General features: G+C 34.0%; 2 protein-coding genes across 2 annotated transcripts; one reads left to right on the top strand and one right to left on the bottom strand.

Moving 5' to 3' along the window:
- Positions 1–2,618: 2,618 nt before the first annotated feature.
- Positions 2,619–6,393, top strand: HELRODRAFT_89337 (hypothetical protein; the record flags this gene model as incomplete). The annotated part of the gene is made up of 5 exons (XM_009031117.1): positions 2,619–2,771; positions 3,248–3,369; positions 5,089–5,369; positions 5,586–5,845; positions 6,073–6,393. The coding sequence occupies 5 exons, from the start codon at positions 2,619–2,621 to the stop codon at positions 6,391–6,393; spliced, it is 1,137 nt and encodes a 378-aa protein (XP_009029365.1).
- A 4,484-nt stretch (positions 6,394–10,877) lies between these two features.
- HELRODRAFT_194199 (hypothetical protein) lies at positions 10,878–14,485 on the bottom strand (the record flags this gene model as incomplete). Its single annotated transcript, XM_009031158.1, has 5 exons — positions 10,878–10,982; positions 11,022–12,538; positions 12,798–13,066; positions 13,702–13,905; positions 14,105–14,485. The coding sequence occupies 4 exons, from the start codon at positions 14,483–14,485 to the stop codon at positions 11,845–11,847; spliced, it is 1,548 nt and encodes a 515-aa protein (XP_009029406.1). The 3' UTR covers positions 10,878–10,982; positions 11,022–11,844.
- Positions 14,486–16,268: the final 1,783 nt, after the last annotated feature.

Raw genomic sequence — 16,268 nt, forward strand, 5'->3', positions numbered from 1 at the left:
TGTACACATAAGCCGACAACAGAAGCAGTAGTAACTGATACAATACAAGTTTATAAGTAGCTACGGCTTGAGATAAATGCGCAGTATATTTTATCTGGTTCAACCGTTCAATAACAACAATGATAACAACAACAATAATAAATATTATTATTATTATAATTATTATGGATGATAATGACTATGACGGTAGATAAACACAGATGTGATGCATATGGATCTCTGTGTGTTTATTGATAAATTTTATAAGAACCAATGAAAAACAAGCAAATCAATCAATCAATCAATCGACCGATCAATCAATCAATCCACCAATCAAATAATTTCTATAGTCCTCTTCGATGAATTATTTTGCAGACAGGTGGTCCTTAAGATCCGAACTTTGTAATGTAACTGACGTGGAAGTTCTCAAGTTATGGTAGGTAGATAAATAACAGTTGTATGTGTGTATGTATGTGTGTCTGTACGAGTGTGTGTGTCTGTATGTGTGTGTGTGCACATGACTAGTTCATATTTACCTAGCTAATAGAACTTTCTATTAGGAGGCTTGGCCAGATTTAATCATTTCATGAAAAAAAAACATTTTTCATTTCAAAAATTTCATTAAAATTGAAGCAATAAATTACTAGATATAAATAAATGACTTTGCAAAAATATTAAAACAATTTTTTCTGAAAAAAAAATGAAAAGATGATGACACCGAGATGAAATGCGGATGCTATTTTTAGCAATGTGATGAAACTATGAGATGAGGTGATTCAATGTACAAAGGCACCAGCTGGTGGGCGTGTCTCATGAATAATAATTAGATATCATTATTATTCATTAGTTAGTTCTTCATTTACAAATTTTTTACTGTTTTTACTCCATTATTCACAAGTGAAATAAAAAAGAAAAAATCAAATAATCCTAATCTAACTAATTTAAACTAGACTAAAAATTGGCGGGTAAAACCTCAAGAAATGAGAGCATGGTTTCATTACTTTACAACATATAAACCTTTACTTTACTTTAAACGTATATACCTTTTTGTAGTTTATTTGACAACAAAAAAGGAATAAATATATAATACTTACAATCTTAACCAAAAGAAGTTAGCAAAATTTCGATTTGAATTTCAAAATTGGTGACCAAAACGTCAACTAAAAGTTAATTTTTGACAAAATATGGAAAGAGTTGCATGATGGAATATGTAAATTTGGCTTAAATTTATGTATATGTTATGTTGGATATGTATATATATATTTATATATATAGTATATGTAATTTTAAAAAACACGTATATAGAATGATATATATTGTATAAAGATACATGACAATATTGTTATTTCATGAATATTAATGAAACTAATTTGCATATCTGTATAAATCGTAATACGTTGATCCGTTTTGTTTCACTTTTCATTATAAAAAAAGTTAGTCAGAATAAAATCTATGTACGTGCGTGAAATTACCTGATATTTATATCTAAATGGTGATCGAGAAGAGGTGGAAGATTTAATTATTAATTATTTAATTAATAATAAAGTTGAGTTAAATCTTAATTACCATGGAATAGTCATCGAAACGCCATTTTAAACGTTTTAGTCGTTTTAAAATAAAAAATTCCGTGTAATCATCTGCGGCCGTCCGTAACTTTTGCTAGCTACGATTAGGGATCAGCCAGTTAGGTTCCCCAGTCAGCACAGTACGTAACGTAAGTCAACTTGTCTACAAGCGAGAGGAGCCTGGATAAAATATTCTTTCAAAAAGATATTTATCCGCTATGCTGTGAAGATTTCAAAGAAATATGAAGATAAAATAATAAAACGCCAAAATCGCCTTCCTAATTTAATTAAAATTAGTGGCTAATTAAATCTTTAATAATTTAATGAAATAAATAGCTATTCTGTTGAAATCTGTCTGTCTGTCTTTTAACCAACATAACATCCTGACCTGTCCTAACTCTCTGGCCAATTTCTTACTTTTCAAGCTGGTTGATTTCTCCTACTAAATAAGTCCTAACTAACTATAAATATAACTTACTAAACTAAATTTAACCTGGCCGGCCTCTGCATGTGATTGAAACGAGGATTCATCTGTTTCTGTGGGTTTCATCGTATTATTTATTCATTATTATTGTATTATTCATAGTGGTTTTTTATTTATTTAGTTCGGTGTTTTAAAAAATTTTCATTAGTTAATATTTTAAAAAACTATTTTAATCTAAATCTACAACTTCTCAATCAAGGAGACTTAGCAATGGTGATGTAATGATTGTAATAATGGTCATGATTTGTGTTTGACTTTTGTCAATAATGATTGTTAATCATACTAATTATTATAAAATAAAAATATAGTTAATTATTGTTTAATTTAGATAGAATAGAAAAATAGACAAAAAAAAGATGGCCGATGGTGTACCAAAGAAAAAAAAGAAGAGATTGAGTAGTTACAGGATTAAAAAGTTTGCAGGTTGTTACAAATTTGTCAATGCTTCATCCATAATAATTAGTATTGCTGTTGTTTATTATTAATAGCTTCAAAAAACATTATGCCAATTCAGTTTTCAAATTGTTTGAAAACTCTGTTATGTTTTAAAAATTGTTTTACAGGTATTATGAGATAATTAATTATTGTTAATGAATAAATATTATTTTTCAGAATTAATAATTTTTTGTTTTTTTTTTTCTCTAGAAATATACCAAAGTACAGATGAATATCTGGGCCAGGGTGCATGTGGAACTGTTAGAACGTTCTTCTCAGTTGAGAAGAGGAAGGAATTCGCTGTTAAGGTAAAAGAAAAAGAAAGAAAGAAAGAGAATGGGGGGAAGGCTGTGTGGAGAATTATGCCATAAAAAGAGAGAAATTAAGTGGTGACAGAAAGATAAAAGGAGAATGAAATATGTTAGATATGTAGTAAACGAGTGTGCAACAAGAGAGAGAGAGAGAGAGAGAGAGAGAGAGAGAGAGAGAGAGAGAGAGAGAGAGAGGAAGAGAAAAAACAAAGAAATGCGTAAAATGAATGTGCATGAATGGTAAGATAAGTTTGTGTGCTTATATATTTGTGTGCGCGCGTGTACGCACGCGTGTGTGTGACATAATGAGAGATTGAGTGAAACTTGTTTATGTTATGCCTTCATTTTGATGAGATTACTCAATTAATAATATCATTCATCAAAATATAGACTAGGCTCTAGTTTTTCAATTTAACTTTGGGTAGTAAATAAATTTTTCTAAAAATTGTTTTGGTTGGTTCTTAACTCTGCAGATAATCCGGAACACGAGTACTCGAGTTAGGTCGAAGGTGCTGAAGGAGATAGAGATACTGCACCATTGCAAGGGGCACGAGAACATTGTACAGTTGCAAGAGTTCTATGAAGAAGATAAGAAGTTTGTTGGCCTTTCTCTCTCTATCCCTCTCTCTCTCTCTCTCTCTCTCTCTCTCTCTCTCTCTCTCTCTTTCTCTCTCTCTCTCTCTCTCTCTCTCTCGTTTATTTAGATTTATTTTTTTTAACAGTTTATTCTTAGCTAATTTAACTCCTAGATAAAATTGGACAATTTAACATCATTCCCAACTACTGCAATTGTAAAAATAATTATGGTAATAATAATAATAGTAATAATTACCTTCATCATAATTATCGCCAGCATCATCATCTCTGTGAATGCACAAATAAGTTTTAATCTATATATATATATATCTCTTTCTCTCTATATATATATATGTATATGTATGTATGGTATGCATAAATAACTTGATTTTATTTATTATCCTATTGCTTAGCCATTAACTGTTAGTATGATTGCTATGCTGAGCTCTTAATGTATGGAAAATTACTTTGGTTTTAATTGTTCGTGTGTGTGTGTGTGTGCGTGCGCGCGCGCGTATATGTGCGTGTGTGTGTTTTGTCTTGTGTTTGGATTTCTATGTTGTTTGGATCTCTATTTATAGAATAAATGGGATGGTGTTATTTACTATTTGCCGTGAGCATTACAGGGCCGTTTTTGAGCAAGGTAGGTAACCTACAGACAATTAAGTCATCTTAACATTACGGTGTGTGAGGTGTGGAATGAATGCGTCTTTACAAGCCACTCGGTACTCTCTTCAACTTGCTACATACGCAGAGTGTAATTGTCTACAGTAGTGTGTATAGTAGTGACTGAGTAACTGTTGTACTTCTCAGCTTAGCATATTCCTGACGAGTTAGTCATCTATCAAGTAATCTTATACATCTGGCTGGACGATGTTAATGATGACGACTGGTGCTTTGATTCACGCATAATCCCATTATGATGTGGAGGTAATATGAATATAATAGTTGATTGATTGACGAGCCAGTGATCGATTGAATGAAAGGATAAATGAACGAACGAATAAATGAATGAATGGATGGATGAATTAATAAATAAACGAATGAACAAACGAACGTACGATCAAATAAACAAGCAAGCCAGTGAATGAATGATAAATCATATCAATAACGGCCTCAATCTAGATTATGAAAAATAGCAGTTAATAAGAATCCCTCTCTCTCTCTCTCTCTCTCTCTCTCTCTCTCACCTGTGTTACCTACTTTAATTAGAGCCAGGTGGGCCATCATCGTCATCGTCGTTGTAGTTGTTATTTACAGTCGTCGTCGATGTTGTGATCAAAGTTTTCATCCTCATCGTCTAAATGTGGTTACTACTACTACTACTACTACTACTACTACTACTACTACTACTACTACCACTACTACTACCACTGTTACTACTACTACGACCACTACTACTACTCTACTAAATGTCAATCTGATATTGTGATTTATGATTAAAAAAATTTGTCCTCTCCATACTTTCGTCATTCTTAAAAGGTTATTGAACTTGATTAGGACTATAAATATATGTATATATATGTGTGTATATATATGTGTGTGTGTATATATATCTTTTTAAAAAATTGACATTAATACCTGCCGTGATGCAATAAACTCGTCTTCTCTCTCTCTCTCTCTCTCTCTCTCTCCCTCTCTCTCTCTCAAATTGATGAATAGATCAAATTGTGTATGATACAAAACACCTGGCAAGCAACTGTGATGCTGATAACTTTAAACAAACTTCCAACCGCAGTTTCTATTTAGTTTTCGAGAAGATGTCAGGAGGAACGTTGTTGGAGAGGCTGACCAGAGATGGACCGCTGCCCGAGTTGGACGTCTCGAAAATCGTCGGCGGTTTGGCCAGCGCTCTCAAGTTTCTTCACGACAGATCCGTGGCACATAGGGACCTCAAACTTGAGAACATCTTGTGCTCGGCGCCTGGCGACAGCAGCAGCAGCTACAATCAAGATGGAAACCTTAGCGGCCTACATCCGGTCAAGTTGTGCGATTTCGATTTGAGTACTGAGTTCAGTGGTCTTCGTGTTGTTGGTAATAAGAATAATAATGACGGTAGTAGTTGGGCTGGCAGTCGCTGCTGGGCTGACGATGAAGGTTGTGGCGGGAGTTTATCGTCTTCCCCTTTGCATAACTTTGCTTCTGCTGTTAGTTTCTTTGTTTTTTTAAATTTGTAGAAATGTGTGTATTTTTAAAAATTAGCTTGATTGGTAACTTTTCAACAACCTACCTGAGAACCTACCTACACGCAACCACCAACAACCACAAAAACAACGACCAACCAATCGCAGGTCGGATCAATAGATTACATGGCGCCTGAAGTGGTGAGTGTGTGGCTATACGAGTCGGATCAGTACACAGAGCAGTGCGACCTCTGGAGTCTGGGTGTCGTCATGTTCATTCTGCTGTCTGGTCTCAAGCCCATCGTTGCTAGGCGGCCTCACAACTGTGTCTGTCGGGATAGCAACTACGAATATATCTGCGATTATTGTCGGGTTAGTGTTTGTTCACACATACAAACGTACGCACACACAGACACGTACAAACATACGAACACACAGACACATACAAACATACACACACAAATACAAACACACACACACGCGATGCTTCTGAATTCGTGCGAATCAACGAATCATATTGTTTTTCCTTATAGTAAGCAATGATTACTTTGCATTGAAATTGAGACGTGTACTTCCATCGCATGTAATTTAACTTGCAGGAAGAGCACTTTGAGGAGATCAAGAGAGGGAGGTACGACATGTCTGGTCCGGAGTGGTCCTCCATTTCCGAGGGAGCCAAGGATCTCATTCGCTATTTGTTAGTCGTCGATCCGACGAAACGTCTAACCGCCCAGCAAGTACTCGCACATCCCTGGATCGTGGACCCACTGTCACATCTCCGAATCCCGGATCCACTGGTACATTCCTTGTCTGTGGTGGATCCCTCGAGGACTAGGATGTCTGCTCCTGTTCCTATTCCTTGCTCGCCGTATGGATTGCTTCAATTGTCTATTTTATTTATAATTTATTACATTCATTAAGTGTTGTATTTTATTTAAATGTTGTTCCTTTTTACTTTATATTCTATTCTTTTTACAATGTAGTTTGAGTGAATGCATTTCTTTAAGTCTCTCTCTCTTTCTCTCTCTATGTCTGTCTGTACTGGAGTTTGAATGATGATTTTTAAATATTTCTTCGTCATTCAGGTCGACAATGAGGAAGATGAAGGCTGATAGGAAGAAGAAGAAGAAGGAGGAGGAGAAGAAGAAGAGAAACGAAGCAAAAGATGGAAGGAAGAAGATGATGATGATGGAAATGATGATGGTGAAGGATGACAACATGAACATGGAGGGAATGGTCGGTAACGAAATGATGATGATGATGACCACGACGACGATGATGATGACTTTTAAAGATGATGATGACGACGACGATGGTAAGATGAGTAAGAAGAAGAAGAACGGCAGCAGCAACAACAATGACGTCATCAAGAAGAACAAAAACAGCAGCTGGTACTGTGGATCGGAAGAGGATGATAATGATGACCTGGATGATGATGATGATGATGATGATGATGATGCTGACGATGGAGGTGCTGATTACGATGAGGATGATGAACATTGGCTGTTTGTGGATCACAACATCTTTATCATGGACTTTAACGATGATGACGAAGATGAAAATGATACTTGCACCAATCATCATCAGTTTGTGAAATTCCATGCCAAAAATAAAACTAAAAGTGAAATTGATAAACTGACTGAGAAGCGGGGGGCGGTAGTGTGCTGCAGGAATGAAGATGTACCCGGCGATGAGCTATGCGAGGTGTATCATCGTGATGTTGGCTACTTGGTTCTCGACAACAAGAACAGCTACACCGCTGATGAGACTGTGTCGAGACTAGACGTCGACGTCTGTTGCGTCTGCGCCATGAAGATGCTGAGATTCGGAAGCTGCGACAGCGGCAACATTAGTGGCGTCAGTCCATTAGGAAGTCCTGTTAAATTCTGATTGGCTGCTTTGTCGACCAATCAAATATCAGCATTTCGATATGGGGGATTTTTTTTATTTCATTGGCTGGCTCGTCTAAATTTTACGATTATTTCGTTACCGGTGCTTTTTTAAAATTATATTAAGTGCTTTATTCTGATTGGTTAGTTAGTAGAAGGGTAAGTTGGTTCTAATTGGTCAATTTTTTAATTTCGGTTAGCCAATAAATGAGATGAATTTAGCGGTGTGGATATTTTAATGTGATATGTTTGTTACTTGGGAGAAAAATAAATGATTGATTGGTTAGTTGATTGGTTCGTTTGTTCATTCGTTCGTTCGTTCGTTTGTTCGTCATTCTTTCGATCACTCGTTCGTTCTTTCGTTTAGTTAGTTTCAAATCAATTTACTGAATTTTTCTATTTAATTCATTCGGTTATTATTCATTATTTTAATTAATTATTCATGATTTAAATTATTTTTTCATTTATTCTATTTTTCATTCACCTTTCATTCATTTATTATTTTAGTCATCCGTACCTTTTTTTATTCTTTCGGTTGTTCATTCATTCATTCGTTAAATCTTAATAATTATTTAAATGGAGCAAGAATTTGAAAAATATCTGTTTGCACGTATGTGGTGTGTGTGTTTATTAAATTTATGTATGAATGTTTGAATAAATGTGTCATTGTGATAGATTGATTGATAGATAGATAGATTGGTAGATAGAAGATAGATTGATTGATTGATTGATTGATTGAAACATCTAATCTTATAGAATCACATCAGTTGCATGTTGAAGAGATTTTTGAGTTGATGATGATGTTTTTGTTTGTGTATGCTTGTGAGTAGATAGAAGAAGATGATGATGATGAGTGAGAGAGATGATGATGACGACTATATATATATATATTATTATATATTATATATACATACATTTTCCTGTGTTAGACATACTTTTTTGGCAATTAATAATTACTCTTATTTAACTTTCGTTTCAGGTCTAATTTAATTTTTTTCTCTTTTTAATTAATTAATTAATTATATTATTGTTTGATTTTTCCCGATGAATTACTCCAATTATAGGTTAACATTCGTTCACGATTTGGCCTTATTCTTCATCTTTTTTTCAGTCTATTTCAATTTATTTCTTCTTTTTTAATTTTTACTTTCTGTCTATTGTCAGATGTCTTCTCTCTCTCCTTTCTCTCTCTCTCTCTCTCCCTGTCTCTCTTTCTCCTACTATATCTCTCTTACTTTCTGTGATAAATAATTTGTTAGTTGGGGAATAGAAGTTAAGGATCTTATGTAAGTTACGGTAAGTGAGGAATAGTCGTGTATTACTATATTATCTTGATTATATTTAATTATAATTTAATTTTATTATTATCGATTGTATTTATATTATGAGTATGTTTTATACGGATTCAGAGGAGGAATTTGACAGGCTGGCTTAGGTGGTTACGGAAAAATAATAACGGATTAATTACACGTTCATTTTCATTAAAACGTAAAATCTGAAAGAAAAATTATCAAATTTTCATTCATTCATTCATATATTTCTCGTTCAATCATTCGCTCACTGATTATTATTGATTTATTATTATTATTTATATTATTAAACTTGCTACTGGATGACAAATTTCTATGGTACATGTTGTTTTGTACGCTCTTATATTGCATACTTAAGAGAAGTGCTTCAATGACTGGCTGATTGATTGATTGGTTAATTGATTGATTGATTAATTGGTTAATTTATTAATTGGTTAATTGATTGATTGATTAGTGTGGATGACTTGACTGATGGATAGAGCGACTGATTGTTTCAGTATCAGCATCTGATTGGTTGGATAATTAAAATTAAAAAAACTAATTAAGTGAATACATTTCGACGTCATATTTAACTTTATTTTTCCTTTGTTTTCATTTTTCAATTTCTCGGAAATTCCACAGAATTATTAAAATTATAATCCAGACTTTTTGAAGACTCAGGCGCATAAATAAATAATTGAGAAAATTAAATTTAATCAACCTACCGCTTTGTTATTCATTTATTTAATAAAGTTAAATAAAATAACATATATATAATGCCTCTGAATACATATATATATATATATTAATGTGTGTGTTTGTATGTATGTGCGCGTGTGTGTGCGTTTCTAAGGGGCGTTTGAATAAATCATTTTCCATGTGTACGAAAAAAAATTGCATTATTACAACAGTAATTAATGGTAATGAGAATAATATTAAACTATATTAATGATAATTTATAATAATTATGACCATAATAAACTATTATTATTATTATAATTAGCAATAATAATAATGATCCGTTATAATCTTAGAGGTATCACAGCTAATAAATAAAATTCTAATTTGTTTGGGTAAGGCAAAAAATTTGAACAACATACAACCAAACAAAAAATAAGCATCGTAATAAAAATGACAACAACAATAATAATAAAAAAACAAAGAACAAAAACATAGACGAGCAATAATATAACGATAATACGACATTTTGAATGGCAAACAATACAGTATGAAACATAGAAAAGTGAACAAGAAATACACAATATGCCAAAAAGTAACATACGAAGAAAATGCTTCGTCATTATATATTATAATATAATATAATTTATTATAATATTATCTTTATAACATAATTATTAATAATTATTAATTAATTATTGTTAATTATGTTAGTATAAGTAATAAATATGAGCGATAACGACATTTTTCCATCTTTTCATTTTTTTTTTCGTCTTCCAATGTTTAAATAGGAGGTTGATAGAGTTCAAGTGAAAATAATAAAAATCATAATGAAAATAATTAATAATAATAATATTTTTAATTATAATTACATCAATAATAATAATAATGATATTTTTAATTATAATTACGTCAATAATAGTAATGATGATATTTGGCTGATGATATAACTATTTTTCTTTGGTAATAAATGACTCTACAAACAAATAAAAGTAGAACAATTAAAAATCAAAGCTAATGAAACGCAGATAATTAAAACAAGAATAATAAAAAATATGATGATATAAATATGGAATAGAGTATGTGTGTGTGTGCGAGTCTGTGTGTGTGTGAATGTGTGTGTATGTGTGTGTGTAAAAAAATTGAGAAAAAAATCCGTGGAAATATAAATAAATAAATAATAGAGGTGAAGAATGCAAATAAATAAATGATACAAAAGTATAAAAGTATATATTATGTACGTACGTCTGAGAATCCACATGAGTTTATGTATGTGTGCGTTTGTATGTATGTGTGCCTGTGTGTGTGTATGTTTGCACGTGTGTGTATGTGTGTGTTTGTATATATGTGTTTGTGTGTATGTGTGCACGTGTGTGTATGCGTGAGTGTGTGTGTATGTGAGAATGTGTTTTTTTTAAGTTCGTATGAATGTATCTATTTCAGTTATATTCATTGCGAATTTTGACAATATAAACAGTGACGTTAGAATTTGGTTAATAATAAGTGATGAACTTCAAAAATAAAAGAATAAAAGAATACATATCTACAATAAGATGAAATTGACAACAGTAAATGAACTCACAAATGGAAATATAATTATAAAGATTTCTAAATTAGACAACGAAAAATAGAAAACAACGGTGATGATGATGAAAATGAAGCTGATTGCGATGATGACGACAATGTTGTCGGTGGTGATGATGGTGAAGCTGAATGTGATGATGACGACGACGAAGACGCTGATGGTGGTGTTTTTTTTTAAGATCGATGACTACTATTAATAGTAATTCTAACTGATCGCATTATCATCATCATTATCACCGTTGTCTTCAAAAAATGATGAAGACCACGATGATGATGATGGTGATGGTAATGATCACCTTCGCTATCATCATCGTCGGTGATCACGATGTAAACAAAAAAAAAATGCTAATAGCGACGTGACGTCACACCTTTAAAAACAAAGTATTTACAATTTTCTTTCTCAATGCGTTCATGTTAATGAACAAAGTAAACCGTACAACCAAATAATAATAATAACAATAAAATAATAACAACAATAATAAAAAAAACTATGAAATAAAACCGATATTTTACATTTAAAGTTGAACCGTGTTAATAATAACGATGAAAATTAAGGAAAATTTAAAAAAATTAATTCAAAATAATAACACACAACACAATTGCATAATAATTAAGCCAGAGTTTTGAAGCACCAATAAAAATTAGCCAATAAGATTACCGGCCTACTACAAGCCAACCAATCAGATCGCGCGATCATTTAAAACAACTCCTCCCACTATTACGCCAACCCCACTGGGTGAATATTTATTGGCTAGAAGTTGTCATTGAATAGTAAAAATCCGTTAGAACTATTTATAAAAGTTAATTATAACTATTATATTTATTATCACAAGTGTAGTTGGGTTATTTTTAGATGCGGTTATGTTATTGGTTCATCGTAGTCGGGTTATTTTTAGAGGAAATAACGCAATTGGTTCACTCAAGCAGCCAATCAGAACTTCAGAACAGGACTGCCGAGCGGACTGACACCACTAACATTTCCGCTATCACAACTTCCAAATAATAACATCTTCTGAACAGGCACATCCCTACTCTCTCCATCACACATCCCCGCTACTTTCGGTTTCTCGTACGACGATAATAAAGAAACAAATTGGTCGGTTTCAGTTTCAGTTTCATCTCGTTTTAGTTGGGATTCCTCGATTTTGTTATCATCGAGATCCATGAAGAACGGACTATATTCAACAAAGACCCAATGTCTTCCATAATCACCATCATCATCATCCTCATCATCTTCTTCCCCCTCTTCATCATCATCATCATCATCATCTTGGCGCTCGTTATCGTCTTGATTAGCATCAGCATCTTCACGTTCATCATCACTTTCATTGCTATCATCATCATCACCATCATCATCATCATCATCGTCGTCCTCATCCCCTTCATCTTCCGAGCCACAGTAGTTTGATAGCTGACTTGAAAAGATGCTGCTTACGTTGATGTTGCCGCTGATGTCGTCGCTTCTGTCGTTAACTTCGTCGCTGTGGTTGTGGCTGTGGTTGTCGTCGCAGCCGTCCTCGTCACCATCTCTCAGTTGCAACATCTTCATCATCTGATTCTCAAAATTGTTGTTGCGGTCGTCATTGTAGTTGTACTTGTTTCTGTTGCTCTTCGCCTTCCTGCATCTGTTCAATGAATTTCAACAATCTTCACGTACGGTGTCGCAAGATGATTCAATGTTTATCAAGAAAACTGCAGGGAACGGGTTGAAATCCTCATCCCCAAATGTTAACAACATCAACAACAACATTAGCAATGGCAAAAACAACATCAACAACAACAACAACAACATGCTGCTTGCGAAAGAGAAAATTTGCACGTCTGCATGCATCTGCACAAAATATGGAGTAAAAATAAACTGAACAAAAGGTGGAAAGCACGTACGGAGTGCATGGAATGGGAACAGGAGCAGACGGTCTAAACGCAACCGGATCCAACACAGACCAGGGATGTGCCAGTGGATCCGGTATTCGGAGATGTGACAGTGGGTCCACGATCCAGGGATGTGCGAGAACTTGCTGGGCGGTTAGACGTTTCGTCGGATCGACGACTAACAAACCCCGGATGAGATCCTTGGCCCCCTCGGAAATGGAGGACCACTCCGGACCAGACATGTCGTACCTCCCTCTCTTGATCTCCTCAAAATGCTCTTCCTGCAAGTTTAAAGGTATGAGGATGTGTATTGTGTATCGGTGTGTACTGAGAATACATTTGTTTAGAAAGTAAATATTTATGTGTGTGTGTGTGTGTGTATGCAATGCATGTGTGTGCGTGTGTATGTATGTGTGTGCGTGTGTATGTATGTGTGCGTGTGTGTATGTATGAATATTGAATATGTGAATTGAATCGGTCGACTCAATTCAATCAAATTTTGTTTAGTTGAAATGCAGATGAAATTGTTAATTGAATAAAAATTTAATTGTTCAGCATAATTGTCAGTAACATTAATTTTAAAAGGTGAATGTTGGAGTAATTAAAGTAAACGAATGTACAAACTTTTAATCTATTAAGCATTCATTCATTCGTTCATTCATTCCTTCATTCATTTCTTCAATCATTCCTTCAATCATTAATTCATTCATTCATTCATTAACTCATTTATTCGTCCGTTCATTTATTTCGTATAATTATTTTAATAGCCCAATCACTGTTGTTATTCCTCACTGTATGAAATTAGTCACAATGTACTGGCACTAGCAACGGCAAACCATCATCTTTTGACTTTAAAGTACACACGTAACGACCTGCCTCGCAATGCAAACACAACACAAACACAACAAACGCCTACCTTACAATACTCGCACTGATAGTAGTCAGTCCTCATCCGACAGACACAGTTGTGAGGCCGCCTAGCAACGATGGGCTTGAGACCAGACAGCAGAATGAACATGACGACACCCAGACTCCAGAGGTCGCACTGCTCTGTGTACTGATCCGACTCGTACAGCCACACGCTAACCACTTCAGGCGCCATGTAATCTAGTGAACCGACCTGTGATTGGTTGGTCGTTGTTTTTTTGGTTGTTGGTGTGGTTGGTTTTTGTTGTTGTTGTTTATGTTGTGTAGTTTTGGTGGTCGGGGTTGGTTGAACTGTATTTGATGTTGCACATTTTCTGGTGTACAAATTTTCTGATCATCAACAATCGCTAAAGTGAAATCAAACTGAAAAGAACGAAATAAATAATACTAACAGCCGACGCAAAGTTATTCATCGTGGTGATGGTGAAGCTGGTATCATAATCATCATCACCCCAGCAACGACTGCCACCGCTGCCGTCATTTTTGCTGACCACTCGAAGACCACTGAACTCTGTACTCAGATCGAAATCGCACAACTTGACCGGATGTAGGCCGCTAAGGTTTCCATCTTGATTGTAGTTGCTGCTGCTGCTGCTGCCGCTGTCGCCAGGCGCCGAGCACAAGATGTTCTCAAGTTTGAGGTCCCTATGTGCCACGGATCTGTCGTGAAGAAACTTGAGAGCGCTGGCCAAACCGCCGACGATTTTCGAGACGTCCAACTCGGGCAGCGGTCCATCTCTGGTCAGCCTCTCCAACAACGTTCCTCCTGACATCTTCTCGAAAACTAAATAGAAACTGTGGTTGGAAGTTTGTTCAAAGTTACAAATCAATTAATTAATTAATAAGTCAAACAATAATAATTTAAAAGTTACAACAATTGACTGATCCCATCTCATCCAAATTAAACTTACGATAAATAATTAATATAGGTTGGAGAGCTAGCTCAGGCAGTAGGAGTGCCGTTCGTCAAGTTGTTAGTAATTTCGCACTTACCAGGTACGAGTATTGCAAAAATCTTAAACTCTACGTACGTTACGAGCGCATGCACAGATGCGTGTACAACTGAATGATTAGCTCTAACAGTAAACAACGCCTTCCCTACATTGCTTCACAATAACACAAAAACACAAACACAAGAACACAAAAACACAAACACAAGAACACAAAAACACAAACACAAGAACACAAAAACACAAACACAAGAACACAAAAACACAAACACAAGAACACAAAAACACAAACACAAGAACACAAAAACACAAACACAAAAACACAAAAACACAAACACAAGAACACAAGACGCATTCACACACACTCACACACACACACTCACTCACACACACACGCATTCACATAGATATACATACAAAAAACACCTAGCTGCCAAACAAACACAACACACCTATCTATTTATGAATCACAATAGAATCTGACGATTTTACAATAACTAGCACACGCATTCACACACACACGCATTCACACACACACACGCGCGCGCGCATTCAAAAACACACACACACAAACAAACAAACACACATAAAAATACACACAATACCCCACGCATGTTACATACACGTCACCTCAAACAAACAAACGAACGAACGAACGAACAAACGAACGAACGAACGAACAAACGAACGAACGAACGAACAAACGAACGACATAACGCCTATCACTATTTCATCCACAGAAAAACAATAAATGCTTTGAGAAAAGGGTAGTACATTAACCACAGTGCTTAACTAACCAAATAACAATAATAATAATAATGATAATATTATTATTATTATTATTTATTATTATTATTATTAATCAATGATAGTTTTACAAATCTAAAACTTTCCATAGAGATATGATACGGATACAGAGATATAATAACACACACACACACATACAAGCACACACAGACACACACACAGACACGCACATACATACATACACACACACACACACACACACACACACACATAGACAAAAACATATCCACACACACACATACCAGCATGCATAAAAATACAAAGAAATACAAATACATAAATATACAAAGAAATACGAATATACATACAAACATACGCCAATGACGCTATTAAATAACTCTACCCTGATATCATATATCATATCACTTGATATCATATCAAAATAACAATAATAATAATAATAATAATAATAATTATTATTATTATTATAATTTTATCATTTATACAAAAAATTAATCTCAATACTTGCCAAACCATTAGAGATATAAGAGTTATAATAAATATTATTGTCCTAACTTTTCTTCATATTATTATTATTCTTATAATTGTTATTATTGTTATTATTATTACTGTGCATGTTCGTTCTATAAATAGCGCGTTTTATATTTTATTGATATATATTATTAATTATTATTATTATTAATGAAAAATTTAATAAAGCGCTAATTCAAAGGATCTCAAAAAAATATCATGGCATAATCAACACAAATAAAGAGTTATCAGTGCATTTCAACAAAAAAAAAAATTTTAAGAAAAAAAACACAGTCTTCATTATTTCCTTAATCTAACATCGCACAAT

The sequence above is a fragment of the Helobdella robusta genome, assembly GCF_000326865.2.
Source record: "Helobdella robusta unplaced genomic scaffold HELROscaffold_70, whole genome shotgun sequence".
In the NCBI taxonomy this organism is placed as follows: Eukaryota; Metazoa; Annelida; class Clitellata; order Rhynchobdellida; family Glossiphoniidae; genus Helobdella; species Helobdella robusta.